The sequence below is a fragment of the Plecotus auritus genome (assembly GCF_963455305.1).
Source record: "Plecotus auritus genome assembly, chromosome: 9".
In the NCBI taxonomy this organism is placed as follows: domain Eukaryota; kingdom Metazoa; phylum Chordata; class Mammalia; order Chiroptera; family Vespertilionidae; genus Plecotus; species Plecotus auritus.
Window position 1 is genome coordinate 90,530,164 of NC_137783.1, and position 15,128 is coordinate 90,545,291.

A 15,128-nucleotide genomic window follows, 5' to 3' on the forward strand; every position below is an offset into this window, starting at 1 on the left:
GTATAAAAAGGGGAATAGAAGAACTACTTGGCTGCCTAATACCATGTATTCTCTTACGTTCGGAATGGCATCAAATACCAAGCACCCCTGTCATCTTCTGTCAAACTGCTGTTAATGAAAAGGTAGGCAGACTCCCACTGCTAATGTTTTTCAGTGGTAATGGAAATCACACAGCTGCTCTCGGTCAACTTGAAATCATCTCAATATATTTTTAAGAATAGTTTTAAAAACAAATCTGCCATCGTTGTTCTCATTCATGTTTTATGTTTTTTTATTTTCCTCATTCAGAAAGAGATAATTATACAAATGCTTGTCACTAATCTATTCAATATCCCTTTACTTATACATCGCTTTCGTTTATTTAAACCTTATTTTATTTCATAAAATATTATACTTTGAAGGATTTTCAACAACAATTAATCATTTATTGCCTTGATAACTTAAATGATGATCTTTTAAGGAGGTTAGGGATTATAACACAACAAACTCAATTTTACCCTTGTACAACAAGGGTAGAGAAAACAGAAACCATTGTGACTGTCTGTGGGAAGGAACGGCCAGAGGCAAGGGCATTTATGTACATCAGGAAAGGCTTAAGAGGAGATACAGATAAGAAAATAGATGACTACCCATTCTTCAATTTCAGACCCAGGTAGATAAGCTTAATGAGGCATTCAGTTAAAAAATGATTTGAAATCCTTAGCCCATCTAGATGGCTCTGACATTAGGATACTAATGAAGAGATTACTACAGATGGGAAGCAAAGCAACTTCCCTTCCAAACGTAAACCCTGCTACTCAATTGAAGATACAAACCTGAGCTTCTGAAGAGTGACTAGAGATGGACTTGGGGTCATAAGCATGCAGGCAATGGAAATGGATGAAGTCACTCAGGAGCAGTAAAAACTAAAGGCTAACAAAAGCTTTAAATGTATAGAGTAGAAGCCAGCTGAGGAATGAGTAATCAAAATAAACCTTGATGGTTTCCTTATCGTCCTTATCACATTATGTTGGCTGTTCTATGAGCTTACAATTAAACCAGTTTGCTTTTTTCAAGTGTTATTTTTCCACCTTGATTTCAAGATCTTAAAGGACAAGAACTCCTCTTCCCTTTCTTTTATATTTTCCTAAACCTGCCACGCCCAGTTGTCTTACACATATAGTAAAACTCAACAAATTCTTGATTCACTGTTAAAATGGGGATTTATTTTTGAATGCAACATTTAATGCAAATTCCTCACATCAAAGAGAAGTATTAGAAACCATTCATGCATATGCAAGACTCTTTAGGATGATTCTTTGAATTTAAACCTTGCAAAGAATTCCACTTCCCTCACCCATTTACCCCCAAAAGGCCCAAATCTCTCAGAAGACCCCTGCAGGTAAACCTACTCTCACAGAATTCTTGGCTACTAGGAGTGTGGATTTAAAGAACCATGGTAATGTACAGTTGGTTTTCTGAGAGATATATCAATGCTCATCAATGGGGAAATCTGGCAAGACTGGTCAGAGAATATGAGTCTATGGCTAATTACTTAGTGGAGAAATAGAAAGCCAAACAGAAACTAAGAATTTATGACTTTGTACCCAAATATAGTACCCAAACATCTTCTGGCATCATCCATTAAATGGTCCCAACTATTGATTAAACATATTTAGCTTGGCACTGACTTATCATTCCATAAATAAGAAAGGAAAAAAAAAAGAAAAAAGAAAACCAAGAGATTACAGGGGCCATCTATGAATAAGTAGCACATTACTAGTAAGCCTGGGGCTAGGATGCTGAAATGCACATGATTACAAAATGAACCTCACTGCAAGCTACATTTCCCTTTAATTTTTTTCTTCTTCTCTAACCACCTATTTGGACCTAACCTTCATTCTCTTCTCCGTGTCGATGGGGGTTTAATTTTTTCCCCTTTGATCTCCATGGATCTAAGTATATACATGCTCATGTGCTTTGGGTAATAACGGTTTCCAGATCTAGCGAGACTTTCATGTTAGTGCTGTACTGTGCCAACTCTTTGAGATTGCCTCATGAACTAAAGAGAAATAGTGTTTGTATAAACTTTTCCCCAGTGATGGGTTTTACATTGGGAAGTGAGGAAGGCTCCTCACTGAGCATGGCTAACTAGAAAGCAAAACAGATGATCCAAGTTTCAAATGCGATTATTAGGTTGTGGATAAACAGGGAAATAGAGACACAGCAGAGCAGTGAAGAAGACTAATCTCATAAAAAGGTAAAGGAAAAGAAAAGTGGTGCCACAACTGAACTGGAAAGTAGATAAGTAAATTCAGTTAACTGTGGTAGATGGTGGAGGGTGGCAGCAAGGAATAAATGTTGAAGATTTGAAAAGGTGAAGAGGTTAGCCTAGGTTGGATAATACAAGTACAGTCTTTGGTGACAAATACCTGGGCTTAAATTCTTACCTGTAGCAAAGTGGTGATTTTTAGCAATTAAGAGTGTGAGATGAACATCAGTATTTCCACCTAATTCACAATTTAAGGATTATGTAAGTACATTGCTTAAACTATAACATGGTATTCGGTAATTGGCAGCTTTTATCATTGTTTAAGGATAGAAGGGTCCAAAACAGAACTGTAGGCAGCTTCAGAAGAGAGTAAATAGCTGTAAAAGAAATAAAGCACAGTTTCTCACAGGTTAGAGAAGTTTGAAACTACACTGCTGAACAGTAATGTTAATTTAACCACTAGGTGGCAATGATACAGCTGAATTTTAGTGACAAGGTTAATTTTTAAAATAATGAGCAAATCCAGACAGAAATTCCAAGAAGCTTTTTAGTACATATTTTCATTTGAGAAAAATGAAAAATCCATTTATATACAATTAATTTATAGAAGGCATAATCATCTGATTCAGTATCTGTTAACTTCTCATGTTTCTTTTACTCTGCACTGAGGCAATTCATGCAGCACATAAAACTTTTAAAGTTCTCATCACAGATGTCTTTTTAAAAATCTAGACATATATAATGAAGATAAAAGAAATTATGGAAAGCAAAAATCTTTTTGAAGTTTTAGAATTCTAAGAAAGGCACTATAAAATGCAAAGTATTTATATGATAAAGTTAAACTTTAAAAAATGACTGACACAGAACAATTCTACTGTTTTAAAAAAAATTTAGGGCCAAAACATTAAATAATATGGAGAGACTTTGCTTTTAAATCACAAATTATAATAATATTCACATAGGTAGTGTTTTCATGTCTTGAATAAACATACTAAATTTACTAAGCAAATATATCAAAACTTTTACAAATTCTAGAATAAGTTTTACAAGTGTCAAAATAATAAATGGTGAACTTCTTAAGAATCTGACAATTTCCATAATTATCTCTGATTTCTTCATAAAGCAAATCATACATAATCTATGGCTTATTAAAAATAAAAACTTTATTCTTTTTTTCTTTTCATATGAAAGAGACGGTATGACAATTTTTTTTTCAAATTATTCACAATATCAAGTACACAGTAAAAAACAACAAAACTTTCAAATTCCCAAGATGGTCACCCACATATAAGGTGGGAGCTCATGTAACATTATAGAACCTGTAATATAATTAGGTGAATAAATAATAAACCTATACTGTTACTCAATTCATAATAAAAAGACCCAATTAAAAGAAGCCTATTTATTCCCTTTGTATAAATAACTTAAAGCTCCTCAAATTTTCAACTTAGTTTTCTACAAATGAATAGAATATCTTTTATATATGTTTTCCAATAGTTTTCTCACTAATTTAGCAATCACTTCCTATATTGTATTTAATTCAGCTTTCAGAAAAATCTCCCCTATTGCCAGCCAAATATTAATGTAACAGAACTATGATTTCTAAGACATTTTTATAAGTCATAGATTATTGTTTCCTCCTCATTATTGAACTTCATTTTGAGTTATTATAGATCACCCTGCAATATAACAATATAGATATTTCTGAATTCTTTCAGCATATACAGACACACAAAGCAGATAACCATTTAAGAGGGTTAGCACAAGAAAAGATTACTGTGGCAGTGCTCACAAATTAAACAAAAATTTCAGGAAAATGCTCTATCTGTTCATTATTATCTGTAACATTTGCTAGAAAATGTAGGGAATGCCACTGTTATGGAAGGGATAATTATAGATCCACAAAAGTGAAAACATGTGTACATGTAATTTATATTTATACAGAATCAGCTTCAGATTATCTGCGTAAGTAAAGGGACAAGAGACACAGATGATGCAAAACACATAATCCTCAAACCACTTCAGGTACATTTTTGTCTCCATATTTCATAGGACTGTGTCTGACAATTCAGAACACACACACAAAATAAAGCCATTATTGTAGAGAGGTTAAGAGTTACAAACAGTAATATTGAAATGCCATTATTGGCTTGAGTTGGTCATCTTCTGTTTATTTCTGATGGTGGCTCGAAGTTTACGTATCACCAGTTTATCGGGCAGAATTATATCACCTTGTTGTTCTAGATAATCCAGTAAATTTTCAGTCCATTGGAGAGCAGCTGCATGATTGATATGTTTCTCTGGAATTAGTTCTATTGCCTCCTCCTCATTTTCACTGGATTCCTCTGTCTGGCCTTGGGCTCTTCTGATGATTTCACTGTCAGTTAATACTTCATAACCTGGTTCAGTACTGTCCACGTCAAGCCATTTTTCAATGTTTTCAGTAGTCACATTTTCCAATCCTTTGGTGTGTTGTAAAATGGTGGCCACAGTAGCCAGCGAAATACCTTCTTCATCAAAGTCCAAGCCTTCTCTCTCCTCTATGGTAGGGAGAATCTTCTTCCATGCTCTGCTAATGGTAACTGGCTTTACTAAATTCCAAGCCATTGCTACTTCATACAGTACATCCAGCAGAGTTAGCTTTTTCCAGAATGATTTCAGGTCATTACCTTCTTCCAAGTTGCTCTGGAGAAGCCCTGCACGATAGTTAGTCTTCATTGTTGCTATGACACCCTGGTCCGAGGGCTGAATCAGTGAAGCCACATTAGGTGGTAAATATTTAGCAAATATTTGGCCATCATCTGACCTAAGGACATTTTCATTTGGATGTGTTGGTGAATTATTCAACAAGAGCACAGCCTTTTCCTGTAGGCCTCTGGAGCGTAAGTGCTCTCGAACTTGTGGCACAAAGATCTTGTCAAACCACTGTCGGAAAATGGAAAGATCCATCCATGCACCTTTCTGGCTGAAATAAGAGACTGGCAGGTTTGAGGTGTCCGCTGACTTGAAGGAGCAAGGTTTCTTTGGTTTCCCCACAACACAAAGTTTAAGTTTGTGTAAACCTGTTGCATTGGCACAACACATGATGGTGACTCTTTCTTCAACTGACTTGTGCCCAAAGACAGTGCATTTACCTTTGATGACTGAAGTCCTGGAAGGTAGGCATTTCCAAAAGAGTCCAGTTTCATCCGCATTGTAGATCTGTTCAGGCTGCAGATTCTCTCGTTCAATAAAGTCTCGAAAGTTGTTACAAAAATCTTCCACAGCGGTCTCATCTCCATTTAATCTCTCATTTCTAATGTTAATTTCTCTAATGCTGTGCCGCTGCTTAAAACGAGTCAGCCAACCGGCAGAGGGGTTAAAATCACCATCCATTCCCAAAGCATAAAAGAAGAACTCTGCCCTTTTTGCACAAATGGGTCCAGATACAGGATTCCCTTTTGCTCTTTGCTGGTTGAACCACTCCAGCATTGCTCGGTCCAGTTCCTCATACATGGATGGCTTCATAGATTTCCTTTTGGCCAGAAGACTTGTGGAATCAGAACTGCTTGCATAAGTTATAATTTTTTCCTTATTTTTCCTTATATCCCTAACTGTTGTCTCGCCAATTCCATAAATCACTGCCAGTTGTTTGGAAGAACCTCCGTCTTCAAGTTTCTTTATTATATCAAGCTTATCTTTAATAGTCAACACCACTCGCTTCCGTTTCCCGGACATGGTGAGGCTCTGGGACTCTCCCCACACTCACAAGGATGCAGTCCGCAAAATTCTTCTCTCGGAGACTCACTTTAACTCGGTGTTACACACTGTCTTTCCACCTTACCAGGCACCTGGTGGGCCTGGCCCCGTCCCGGCTGGGCTGGGCTGGGCTGGCAAAGAGACAGCAGAGGAAGGTGAGAGGGAAGTTTGAGGGAACAGGCCTTTAACTTAGATGGGCAGGAGAGGAGGCCCCGAGTCACCGCGGATAATCAGGAATACAAACATCTGTTTTATTCCCCCAGTGGCCGCGGGAAGGACTCTCACCTCACCGTGACCACAAACCTCCTTCATGCCAGGATCCCGGGAGACGTCCCTAACCTGCCCCACCCCGAAGTTACGAGAGAGCGGAAGAGCCAGGAGTCGGCGACTGGCCCCCTTCCCCAGGGGCACGGCGGTTTGATTCCCACCCCAGCAGGCAGCCCTTTCCACCGCAAGCCCCACTTCCCCGCGCGGGCTTGGCCCGCACAGTCCTCCCAGCCCCTGGCAGCCGCCGGGCCCCTCTCCCCACCTCAGTTGAAAGCGGGAGCCCGCACTGCTCCCAGACTAACGCGCAGCGACCGCTCCTCCCCCTGTACACGCTCCCGGAAGACGCCCCCGCCCGCCTCTGGTCCCGCCCCCAACTCCTCCTAGAGGCGGGACTTCCCCTGGACCCCGGAACCGGGAGGAGCGCTGCTAGTCAGGAGTGAGTGCCTGGGGCGGGGGCGGGGGCGGAGGCGGAGGCGCTTTGAAAGGTGAGCACGCGGAGGCGGCGCGGGCCAGCTCGGGGCGGGGACTCGCTCGGGCTCAGCTCCGCTGCTGTGGGTCTCCCAGAGGGGCGGGGAAGCCACGCCTCCCGGCCGGTCGCGAGGAAAATTCCCGCGGATGCTTTGGGGTGGGCGGAACAGCCCTGGGCGCACCCCCCACTCGCGGGGAATGCGCTGAAGTGGGCGGGGTGCGAGGTCGGCCCGTGGCGGGGAGATGGGCGGGACTGATACGGGGACTGCGAGTGACTATTTCGCGGGCTTCTGGCCTTTGCCGCCCCATGTTTGTTTTCTGAGTGCGGAGCTCCTTTAGGGTCTAGCGGATTGTGTCGTCCCGCGCACGTCACCGAGAAGGGTGGTCCGAGGGTCCGGTCTCCTTGCTACGCTCTCCCCCTCCTGGAGGCAGAGTAGCGGACCCGCGGGCGCGCTGCGCTGGGCACCTGCGTCCCGCCGAGAGCCAGGTTTGTAATCCTGAAAATGACTCTAGTGTTTATTAGTGTTTACTCCCGGGAGAATCTGTTCCTGCTTCTGCCGCTCATCCCTGCTGGATTTATAGAGCCACCTTCAGCGTCACAGATTGTAATGAATTCTGTAGTTGTCTGGGACGCCAAACTGGCAGGATCCACTCTGCGAAATGGTGGAGTACTGTACCGTGATAATAAATGTGTGTATGGGGGGGGGGGGGGGGAGATTGGCTTTCCTGTCTTTAGGTGTTTCTTCTTGTTTTTCTATTTCCTATTCCTTGCTGCCCATTTCCCCAGCCAGTGGAAGAACTATGATCCATCCACTCACTGTATCGTGTATTATACTGACTCGGTTTGATGTCCTTAGTAATTTCATCAGATTGCGAGCTCCTTAGGAGCAGAGACCCTGTTGTTGATTTCTTCTAGTGGTGCCACAGTTCAGTGCGTGTGCCGGCATGTAGAATGCATCAAATTACTATTTCTTTGCATATTGAGGTTGCCCCTCTAAACTGTCATAGAAAAGCAAACATCAAGGAGAGGTGATGTTTTACAAATAGTGGGTTTCACTGCGCTTCAAATCTTAAAGTGTAAACTGTCACCAACATTGTTCATAGGGCAATTCCTAGAATGAATCTTCTCCTGAGAATTAATTAACCTCAAAGTCTACAAGGAAGGATATTTCTTCTGAAGAGAAATGCGGGTGGCATTCAGGTGCCCTTTACTGGTGTATAGTTACTCAATTAGAGAAAGACTACAGCAATACGGAGTGTCACCTTTACATTTTTCGGCAGTCAGCTTCTCCATGTATGTGCATCTTACATGATACTAACCAAGACACACATAGGTGTGATAATACTGATCCTCTTCATTCACTTATTTCATGCTTTCTGTTTGGAGTCTCTGTGGTTTTTCTTGTTGATTAAAGATAAGGTGTCATTAAAGAAGCTTAATTAAATTCTCATTTCCAGAAATTGAATGTATACTCAGCATATATAGAAATTACATCCATTTGCATGGATTCTTTAATTCTAATGACGAAGAAATGTCTAACCTATCAACTTAGCTTTACCCTCTCATTTCTCTCAGGTTCAGTTCACTTCCTTTTACCTCTGTCATGGTTCTTTCACACCCCACCACCCTCAGTAACATAGTGAAAGTATCCACAATTTTAAAAAGAGGAACCATCATATTTAAATTATCTTCTTTTTCAGAATTTTTGACATTATTAATATAAGTGGTAATTTTGAAATATGGAGAGATCATGGAAATTTGCAAGTTGACCAAATGAAACATGATTTATTTTAATTAAATAAAATGTGCCTCCTCAAACATTTAACACTAAAGTTTTCCAAAATAAAATTTTTCTCATAAGAAACTGCCTTTTTTCCACAATTTTACTTTTTAACTTAATGGGGAATCCCTTAAATTTTGTGCTAAGTGTAATCGATAAGATAGAGAATTCTGCAGATTTTCATCTCTTTAGTACATTATTTGCTTTCCTGTTGGATAACTAATTTTCAGAAGTTTCTGGCATAAACCCACATGCAGTTCAGTTACGTAATTAAAGAAGCATGTTTTGTAAACTTTAAATTATTTTAATGATTATTTTCAGAAGCTAAAATTTAGCATGAATGAGAGATTATAAAAATGATGACTTTTTAAAGGCGTAATTTTTACTACCTCGTGCAAATATAATATTGACAGCAGTCACTGTGTTGCATTGGATGGGAGTCAGGAACCCTGGTGTCCAGTCCCTCCTCTCTCACTAACAAGCTGTGTGATCTTCGGGAAGTCATTTAAAGTCTATGTCCTTGGATTTGGTTTTTATAAATAAAGATAGATAATATCTTCCTTTTAGGATTATTGTCAAGATTTTAAAAGATATATAAAAATGCACTGAAAAAATATACAGACGTGGCTTTTTAAGTAGCTGAACTGTGCAATCATTGGATAGTGTGACATTCTTGTTTTTTACCATTGTCATAGGAATCACGTGTTGCTATAATAAATGGGTTTAGAGTACGGTATACATATATTTGTAAGTGAATCATCTAGTGTATATGAAACTGCTTTTCAGTACTAATAAAGTCTTTCACTTTCATATTCCTACTGTTCATATTTGCTTTAGTGTATCTACAGAAGCCATATTTGTCATTTGTTTTATAATTTTTTATTTCTCCCAGGTCAGATTTATAAGAAAGCCTTCCATTTCTCAGTACAGTGTAAAGCACATACACACTTAATTTATGCAAATTTAACTATATGTGCTTTAAAAATATTCCTTTGTACAACATGGCTTCAAAATATAAGCTGCCTAATTTGGTGCTTAATAAAAAGGAAAAACAGTAATTTGTTTAAAACATGGAGGAGAAACTGGGTGGACATATTTTGAAGCAGTATGGTATACAAAAAAACACTATTTTTTTTCTGGTTACCTCACAATTTCTTTTCTATGTTTTTATTTTTATTACTATTTTTTTACATATGTGTCCTTATTCCCCCATTACCCCCCACCCCCCACTCATGCCCCACCCCCCTGTTGTCTGTGTCCATTGATTAGGCTCATATGCATGCACACAAGTCCCTTGGTTGATCTCTCCCCCTTACTCCCACCGACCCCCTCCTTCCCTGAGGTTTGAGGTTCTCTGGATTTGTTCTTGTTCATCAGTCTATGCCGTTCATTATATTCCACAAATGAGTGAGATCATGTGATATTTATCTTTCTCTGCCTGGCTTATTTCACTTGGCATAATGCTCTCCATCTCCATCCATGTTGTTGCAAATGGTAGGAACTCCTTCTTTTTTACCGCAGCATAGTATTCCATTGTGTAGATGTACCAGTTTTTTAATCCACTCATCTGCTGATGGGCATTTAGGCTGTTTCAAATCTTAGCTATGGTGAATTGTGCTGCTATATGCACTCCTATGTTCATAGCAGCACAATTCACCAAAAAAACACTTTAGACAGTAATGTATTTTTCAAGGGTAATTTTAGCCACACACAATTTTCTTTGCTGATGTTAACATAAGCCTTCTGTAAGACACAACCTAATGCCGGGGGTCTTTCCCAGCATTTAGAAGGGTTCAGGAATCTGGAGAAGGCGGTGCGTGTAAATTAATAAAGAGACTAGAAATATAATATGAATTTGTAATCCATGGGGGAGCCAGAGGAAGCTTAGCTATAGGAACCAAGTTCTCTTCATCTCTGGACCCAGGGCTCTCTTTATTCCCACATCTTGCTCCATAGCAAAGTAGATATACATGTCAAAGGTAAGGTTTAGTATACAATAGGCATTGTCAGTTTTGGGGGAACTGCCTTCAACTGTTCAGGTGTTTGGCCAGCAGGAGGCAATAACATGTAGATTAAAATGCCCTTAGCTGTCTGGCAACAGGCAATAATATATGCAAATCTTTAGGTGTGGGGAAATGCCCTTAGCTATTCCAGCAGCAGGTAATATGTATTCAGCCCTGCTGAATCCCTAAGTTCCATCAACCTTTTGATGAAACTTCTTGCATTTATGACATGCTGGAATTAGCTTCCAGCAACAACCCAAGTGTAATTTTAAATAGCAGAATGTTTGGTCTATTTACTGGGATTTGTTAAATTGCTGTTTCAGTGCTGAATATATCGTGCAGTATTTATTGTGATAAGATGGGACTTCAGCCTACACTATAATTTCTGTTGTGTAATCTTAACAACAATTGTTCTGATTTTTTATGAGTTGTTACCATTATAGGAGTAGTCACATTACCTTATAAACCATCAGAATTTGTACAAATGAGTGGTTATTTCTCCCACCCCCAAAAAGCAATCATTTTGGGAAGCTATAAACTTGGTTCATTAATACTGCCATTGCTCATAAAAAATTTTTGAAATTACCTTCAGTTTGCAACATTTTAAAAAGATATCTTTAATGGTACTTAATCTTCATCTTTTGAAATTGGATTTAATTTCTGGAAAATTCTCACAGTCTTTTATAACTGAGACAAGTGAATAAAGTCTGTATTTAAACCACTCTTTGGGATAAAAATGAAGTAAGATTATTTTCATATATTTATATATACATTTGATACTATGGTTTTTAGAGAACCTCCGGGAATATTCTGTGCTATGGTAGAAATATTGGAATAATCAGCCTCATAAGGGGTGATTTATTTGAAGGAGATAGCACTCAGTTGAATACCTAAGCTCTTATACATGTACTTGAGGCCCGGTGCATGAAATTCATGCACTCGGGGAGGGGGTCCCCTCAGCCTGGCCTGTGCCCTCTCACAGCCCGGGACCCCTCAGGGGATGTCTGCCTGCCAGGGGGATCGGGACTAAGCTACCAAGTCAGACATCCCTCTTGCAGTCCGGGGCTCTCGCAGTCCGAGACCCCTCACTCCTTACTGCTCACCTGAGGCGGGAGAGGCCCCTGCCACCACTGTTGCACTCGCCAGCACTGACCACCAGGGGGCAGCTCCTGCATTGAACATCTGCCCCCTGGAGGTCAGTGAACATCATAGCAATTGGTTCTGCTGGTCGTTCCGCCGTTTGGTCGATTTGCGTATTAGGGTTTTATTATATAAGACTAGAGGCCCAGGGCACAAATTCGTGCATGGGTGAGGTCCGGCCTGCCTGCCCCAATCGGGGCCGATTGGGCCGGCCAGGGGGAGGGGCCACGGGTGGTTGGTCGGCTGGCCCCGCCCCCTGGTTGAACTCCTGATTCAGGGGACAATTTGCATATTGGCCTTTTATCATATAGGAGGATTATGAGGTCAGTCTCTTACATTGTGATATTTCTAGTTTCCTTAGCAACCACAGAAGTATATATGTGCTACTGTGTTACTGTTTTTCTAGTTATCTTGTCTCTAAGTGTTCCTTTACTATATGGTTGTGATAATTTTGATGGAGTTCAACCTTTTCTGAATTGGAAACTTACAGCATTTGTTTTCCTTTCCCAATACCATGCTTTGCTTCACCATGAAACTTTTTTAAAATCTGGTTATGTTATTGGATTAACTGTTAGTAAGTTTTCTGTTGTATTATATTGTATCTTTAACTTTGAGTGGTTTAAAGCCATTGCCATTTTGTAAATTATATAAAGGCTGCAATCTTAGTGGATAGTTGTCTCTCAGCTTTGCACCACTATCTTTTTATGTCAATTATGACTTTATATAAATTGATTGATCCTTTATGTTATAATTCATATCATATCTCTGTTCAGAATTTTTCTTTGCTTACAGAATGAATCATTCTGGTAATCTAATCCTACTTTTCTATTCTCATGTTATTTTTTCAGCATAAAGCCTTTATCACAGCTTTCAGGTCACATTATTATTTACTAAACTTATTATGTTCTTTCTCAATGCCAAAGTTTTGACCTTACCATTTTTATCTGCCCAAAATCACTTTTTTCTTTCATTCTTTTTGTTCAAATATAACCAATCTGTTAGAAGTTTATCAGATCATATCTGTTCAATAAGACCTTTAGTGAAGCACATACTGTTCTGATCTTTCTGCATCTTTATGCTTTTATTGATTATTTTTGTCATTCACTTGGTACTGAATGAATACTACATTGCATTTTTCTTACTATATATTTATGTTTTATTTCTATACATGGATAACAATCTTCTGAAGAACAGTACCATGATTTTTCTATGTATCTCTTTCAGCAAAACATAGCATAATTCAGAATAGGTCATATAATGGTTTCATAGATGTTCAATAAATTATTTGTATTTTTTAAAAAATATCTTTATTGATATCGATTGAGAAAGGGAGAGGGAGAGAGAACTAGAAACATCAATGAGGAGAGAGAATTATTGATCAGCCGCCTCCTGCACAATCGGGGATCGAGCCCACAACTCAAGCATATGCCCTGACAGGGAATCGAACCTTGACCTCCTGGTTCATAGGTCTGTGCTCAACCACCAAACCAACATGGCTGGGCCCAATAAATTATTTGCTGAATAACTATCCTGCTATCTTCACTCAGGTAGTTCATGTAATGTTACCTTTGTGAACCATGTTATAATACCAAATAAATATAGTTTGTACCGTAAATGCATTCATTGTTGTAACCTGGTTATCATTATTATATCCCTAATAACTTTATTTTGTAGAAGCTTAAGTGAAAATGGTACGTGAAACAAGGAGGAATTCTAAAATTCAAGAGCGTGAGCAGAAATCTCGAGTTGATTGGAAGCGGACTAAAAGAAGTAGTATCTCACAGTTATTGGATAGTGATGAAGACCTTGAGAGTGAAGACCGTGAGAGTGAGGAAGAGCGTGATAGTGATGAAAGTATTGACAGTGATGAAGAGCTTGCTAGTAACAAAGGGCTTGAAAGTAATAAGCCAGAAGATGAAAGTGAGCTTAAGTTAGTTAAAGTTGAAAGTGAAGGAAACAACTGTGAGCATCTCATTGACACTGGCAGCAGTTCAACAAATGAACGAGAAAAGAACAAAAGCAATCAGAGTGGTGTTGATTCACCAGACCAGGAAAAGCATTCAAGTCAAGAGGATGCTGATCTCAACAAGCACACTGAACAAATAATAGAGGAGGATTTAGAAGAAGAAAACATAAAGCGAGGGAAGAGAAGAAGAAACTCCTCGGTGATGAGTGACAGTGATGAGAGAGGTGACAGTGACGACAGTGACGTCGCAGTGAGGAAAGTAGGTGTTAAACGTCCGCGTAGAGTGGTTGAAGATGAATGTTCATCAGCGGAGCTGGAGCAGAATCAACCTGAGAAAACGTCAGCTGCAAGAAAGCGAGAACAACTCCAGAAGCTGAAAGAACTCTCAAAACAAAGATCTCATCAGAGACATAACAGTAGTAGAGATTTTGAGGTGTGTTTTATTTTATTGGTTTTGTTACTGGTTTTAAATTTTTACTTAAAAGTATTTATAAAAATGAAAGGGCTGAGTCTGTTCTATTTCTCTCTAATTCTAGAATTTATTTTTAATGACGTATCCATGAACATGTTTAATTAAAATACTGTATCTAATATATTGTTTTATCATGAGCTTCAGTCCATCTTTCTTGTAATATTGAAAGACTATTTGTATGGTATTTCCTGTTTTTATCTTCTTATAATCTTAATGTCTATTTTAAACATTTTACATATATAATTTTCAAATTTCATCATTTAACATGATTTTTTAACCTTAAAATATGAAATTAATTTCTGTGTATCATTTGTTTGGGTTTGGGATTTAATCTTTTAATATCATTTCCATACAGTTTACTGAAGAAATATGTTTTAATTTAATTAGGACTCTGAAAGGGAATCTTGCCCAAGCAGTGATGAAAATGATGAAGATAAGGAGGAGGAAGAGGTTGATGAATCTGATGAAGATGGAGATAATTACATTATTGATGACTTTGTAGTACCAGATGAGGAGGGTGATGAAGAGAATGAAAGCCAGCGAGGAGAACAATTGGCTACATCACAACTGAAATCTAATTCACTTTGTAAGTTAAATCTCAAGAAAATGTTTTATGACTGTTCTAATCATGATATTATATCAGGTATGAAATCAGCCTGTTACTGTCATGTTGTAAATTGATTAGGGACTGTGACTTCATTTTCTGAACTTTAATTTGTTGGTTTGATAATAGTTTATCCTAGTGGTTTCAGGAACCGTTTATACTCTTAAAAATTATTGAGGACCCCAAAGAGCTTTTATTTTTGTGGATTATAGCTATCAGCACTTACTATTGTAGAAATACAAAAGAGAAGTTTAAAACATATTTATTTATTAGTTCACTTAAAAATAACATTAATAAACTCATTAAACATAAACAACATTTTTATGAAAAATAACTATGTTTTTCTCCCAAAATGAGAATGACATTGTTTTACTTTTTAAAAAATCCTCACCCAAGGATATGTGTATTTATTTATTTGTTATATTTTTATTGATTTCA

The 15,128-nt window shown here is 38.6% G+C and overlaps 2 protein-coding genes across 5 annotated transcripts in view; one reads left to right on the forward strand and one right to left on the reverse strand.

Annotated features, from left to right (window-relative positions):
* Positions 1-1,186: 1,186 nt before the first annotated feature.
* On the reverse strand, positions 1,187-6,615 carry JRKL (JRK like). Its single transcript, XM_080640057.1, has 2 exons — positions 6,519-6,615; positions 1,187-6,120 (listed from the first exon to the last, which is right to left on the reverse strand). The coding sequence occupies exon 2, from the start codon at positions 5,966-5,968 to the stop codon at positions 4,394-4,396; it is 1,575 nt and encodes a 524-aa protein (XP_080496183.1). The 5' UTR covers positions 5,969-6,120; positions 6,519-6,615; the 3' UTR covers positions 1,187-4,393.
* Positions 6,616-6,663: 48 nt separating this feature from the next.
* The window catches only part of CCDC82 (coiled-coil domain containing 82), a 36,309-nt gene continuing 27,844 nt past the window's right edge, over positions 6,664-15,128 (forward strand). For 2 of the 4 annotated variants that reach the window (XM_080641108.1, XM_080641110.1), the window contains exons 1-3: positions 6,664-6,741; positions 13,323-14,047; positions 14,474-14,672. In XM_080641108.1, coding sequence (XP_080497234.1) covers positions 13,337-14,047; positions 14,474-14,672 — 910 coding nt within the window. In that variant the 5' untranslated portion in view covers positions 6,664-6,741; positions 13,323-13,336. Of the gene's footprint in view, positions 7,212-13,322; positions 14,048-14,473; positions 14,673-15,128 lie in introns of all 4 variants that reach the window. The other 2 variants (XM_080641109.1, XM_080641107.1) reach the window with 2 other exon arrangements.

Bases quoted from the DNA above. Each gene is read 5' to 3' on its own strand.
- JRKL (XM_080640057.1), bottom strand. From the start codon at position 5,968: ATGTCCGGGAAACGGAAGCGAGTGGTGTTGACTATTAAAGATAAGCTT.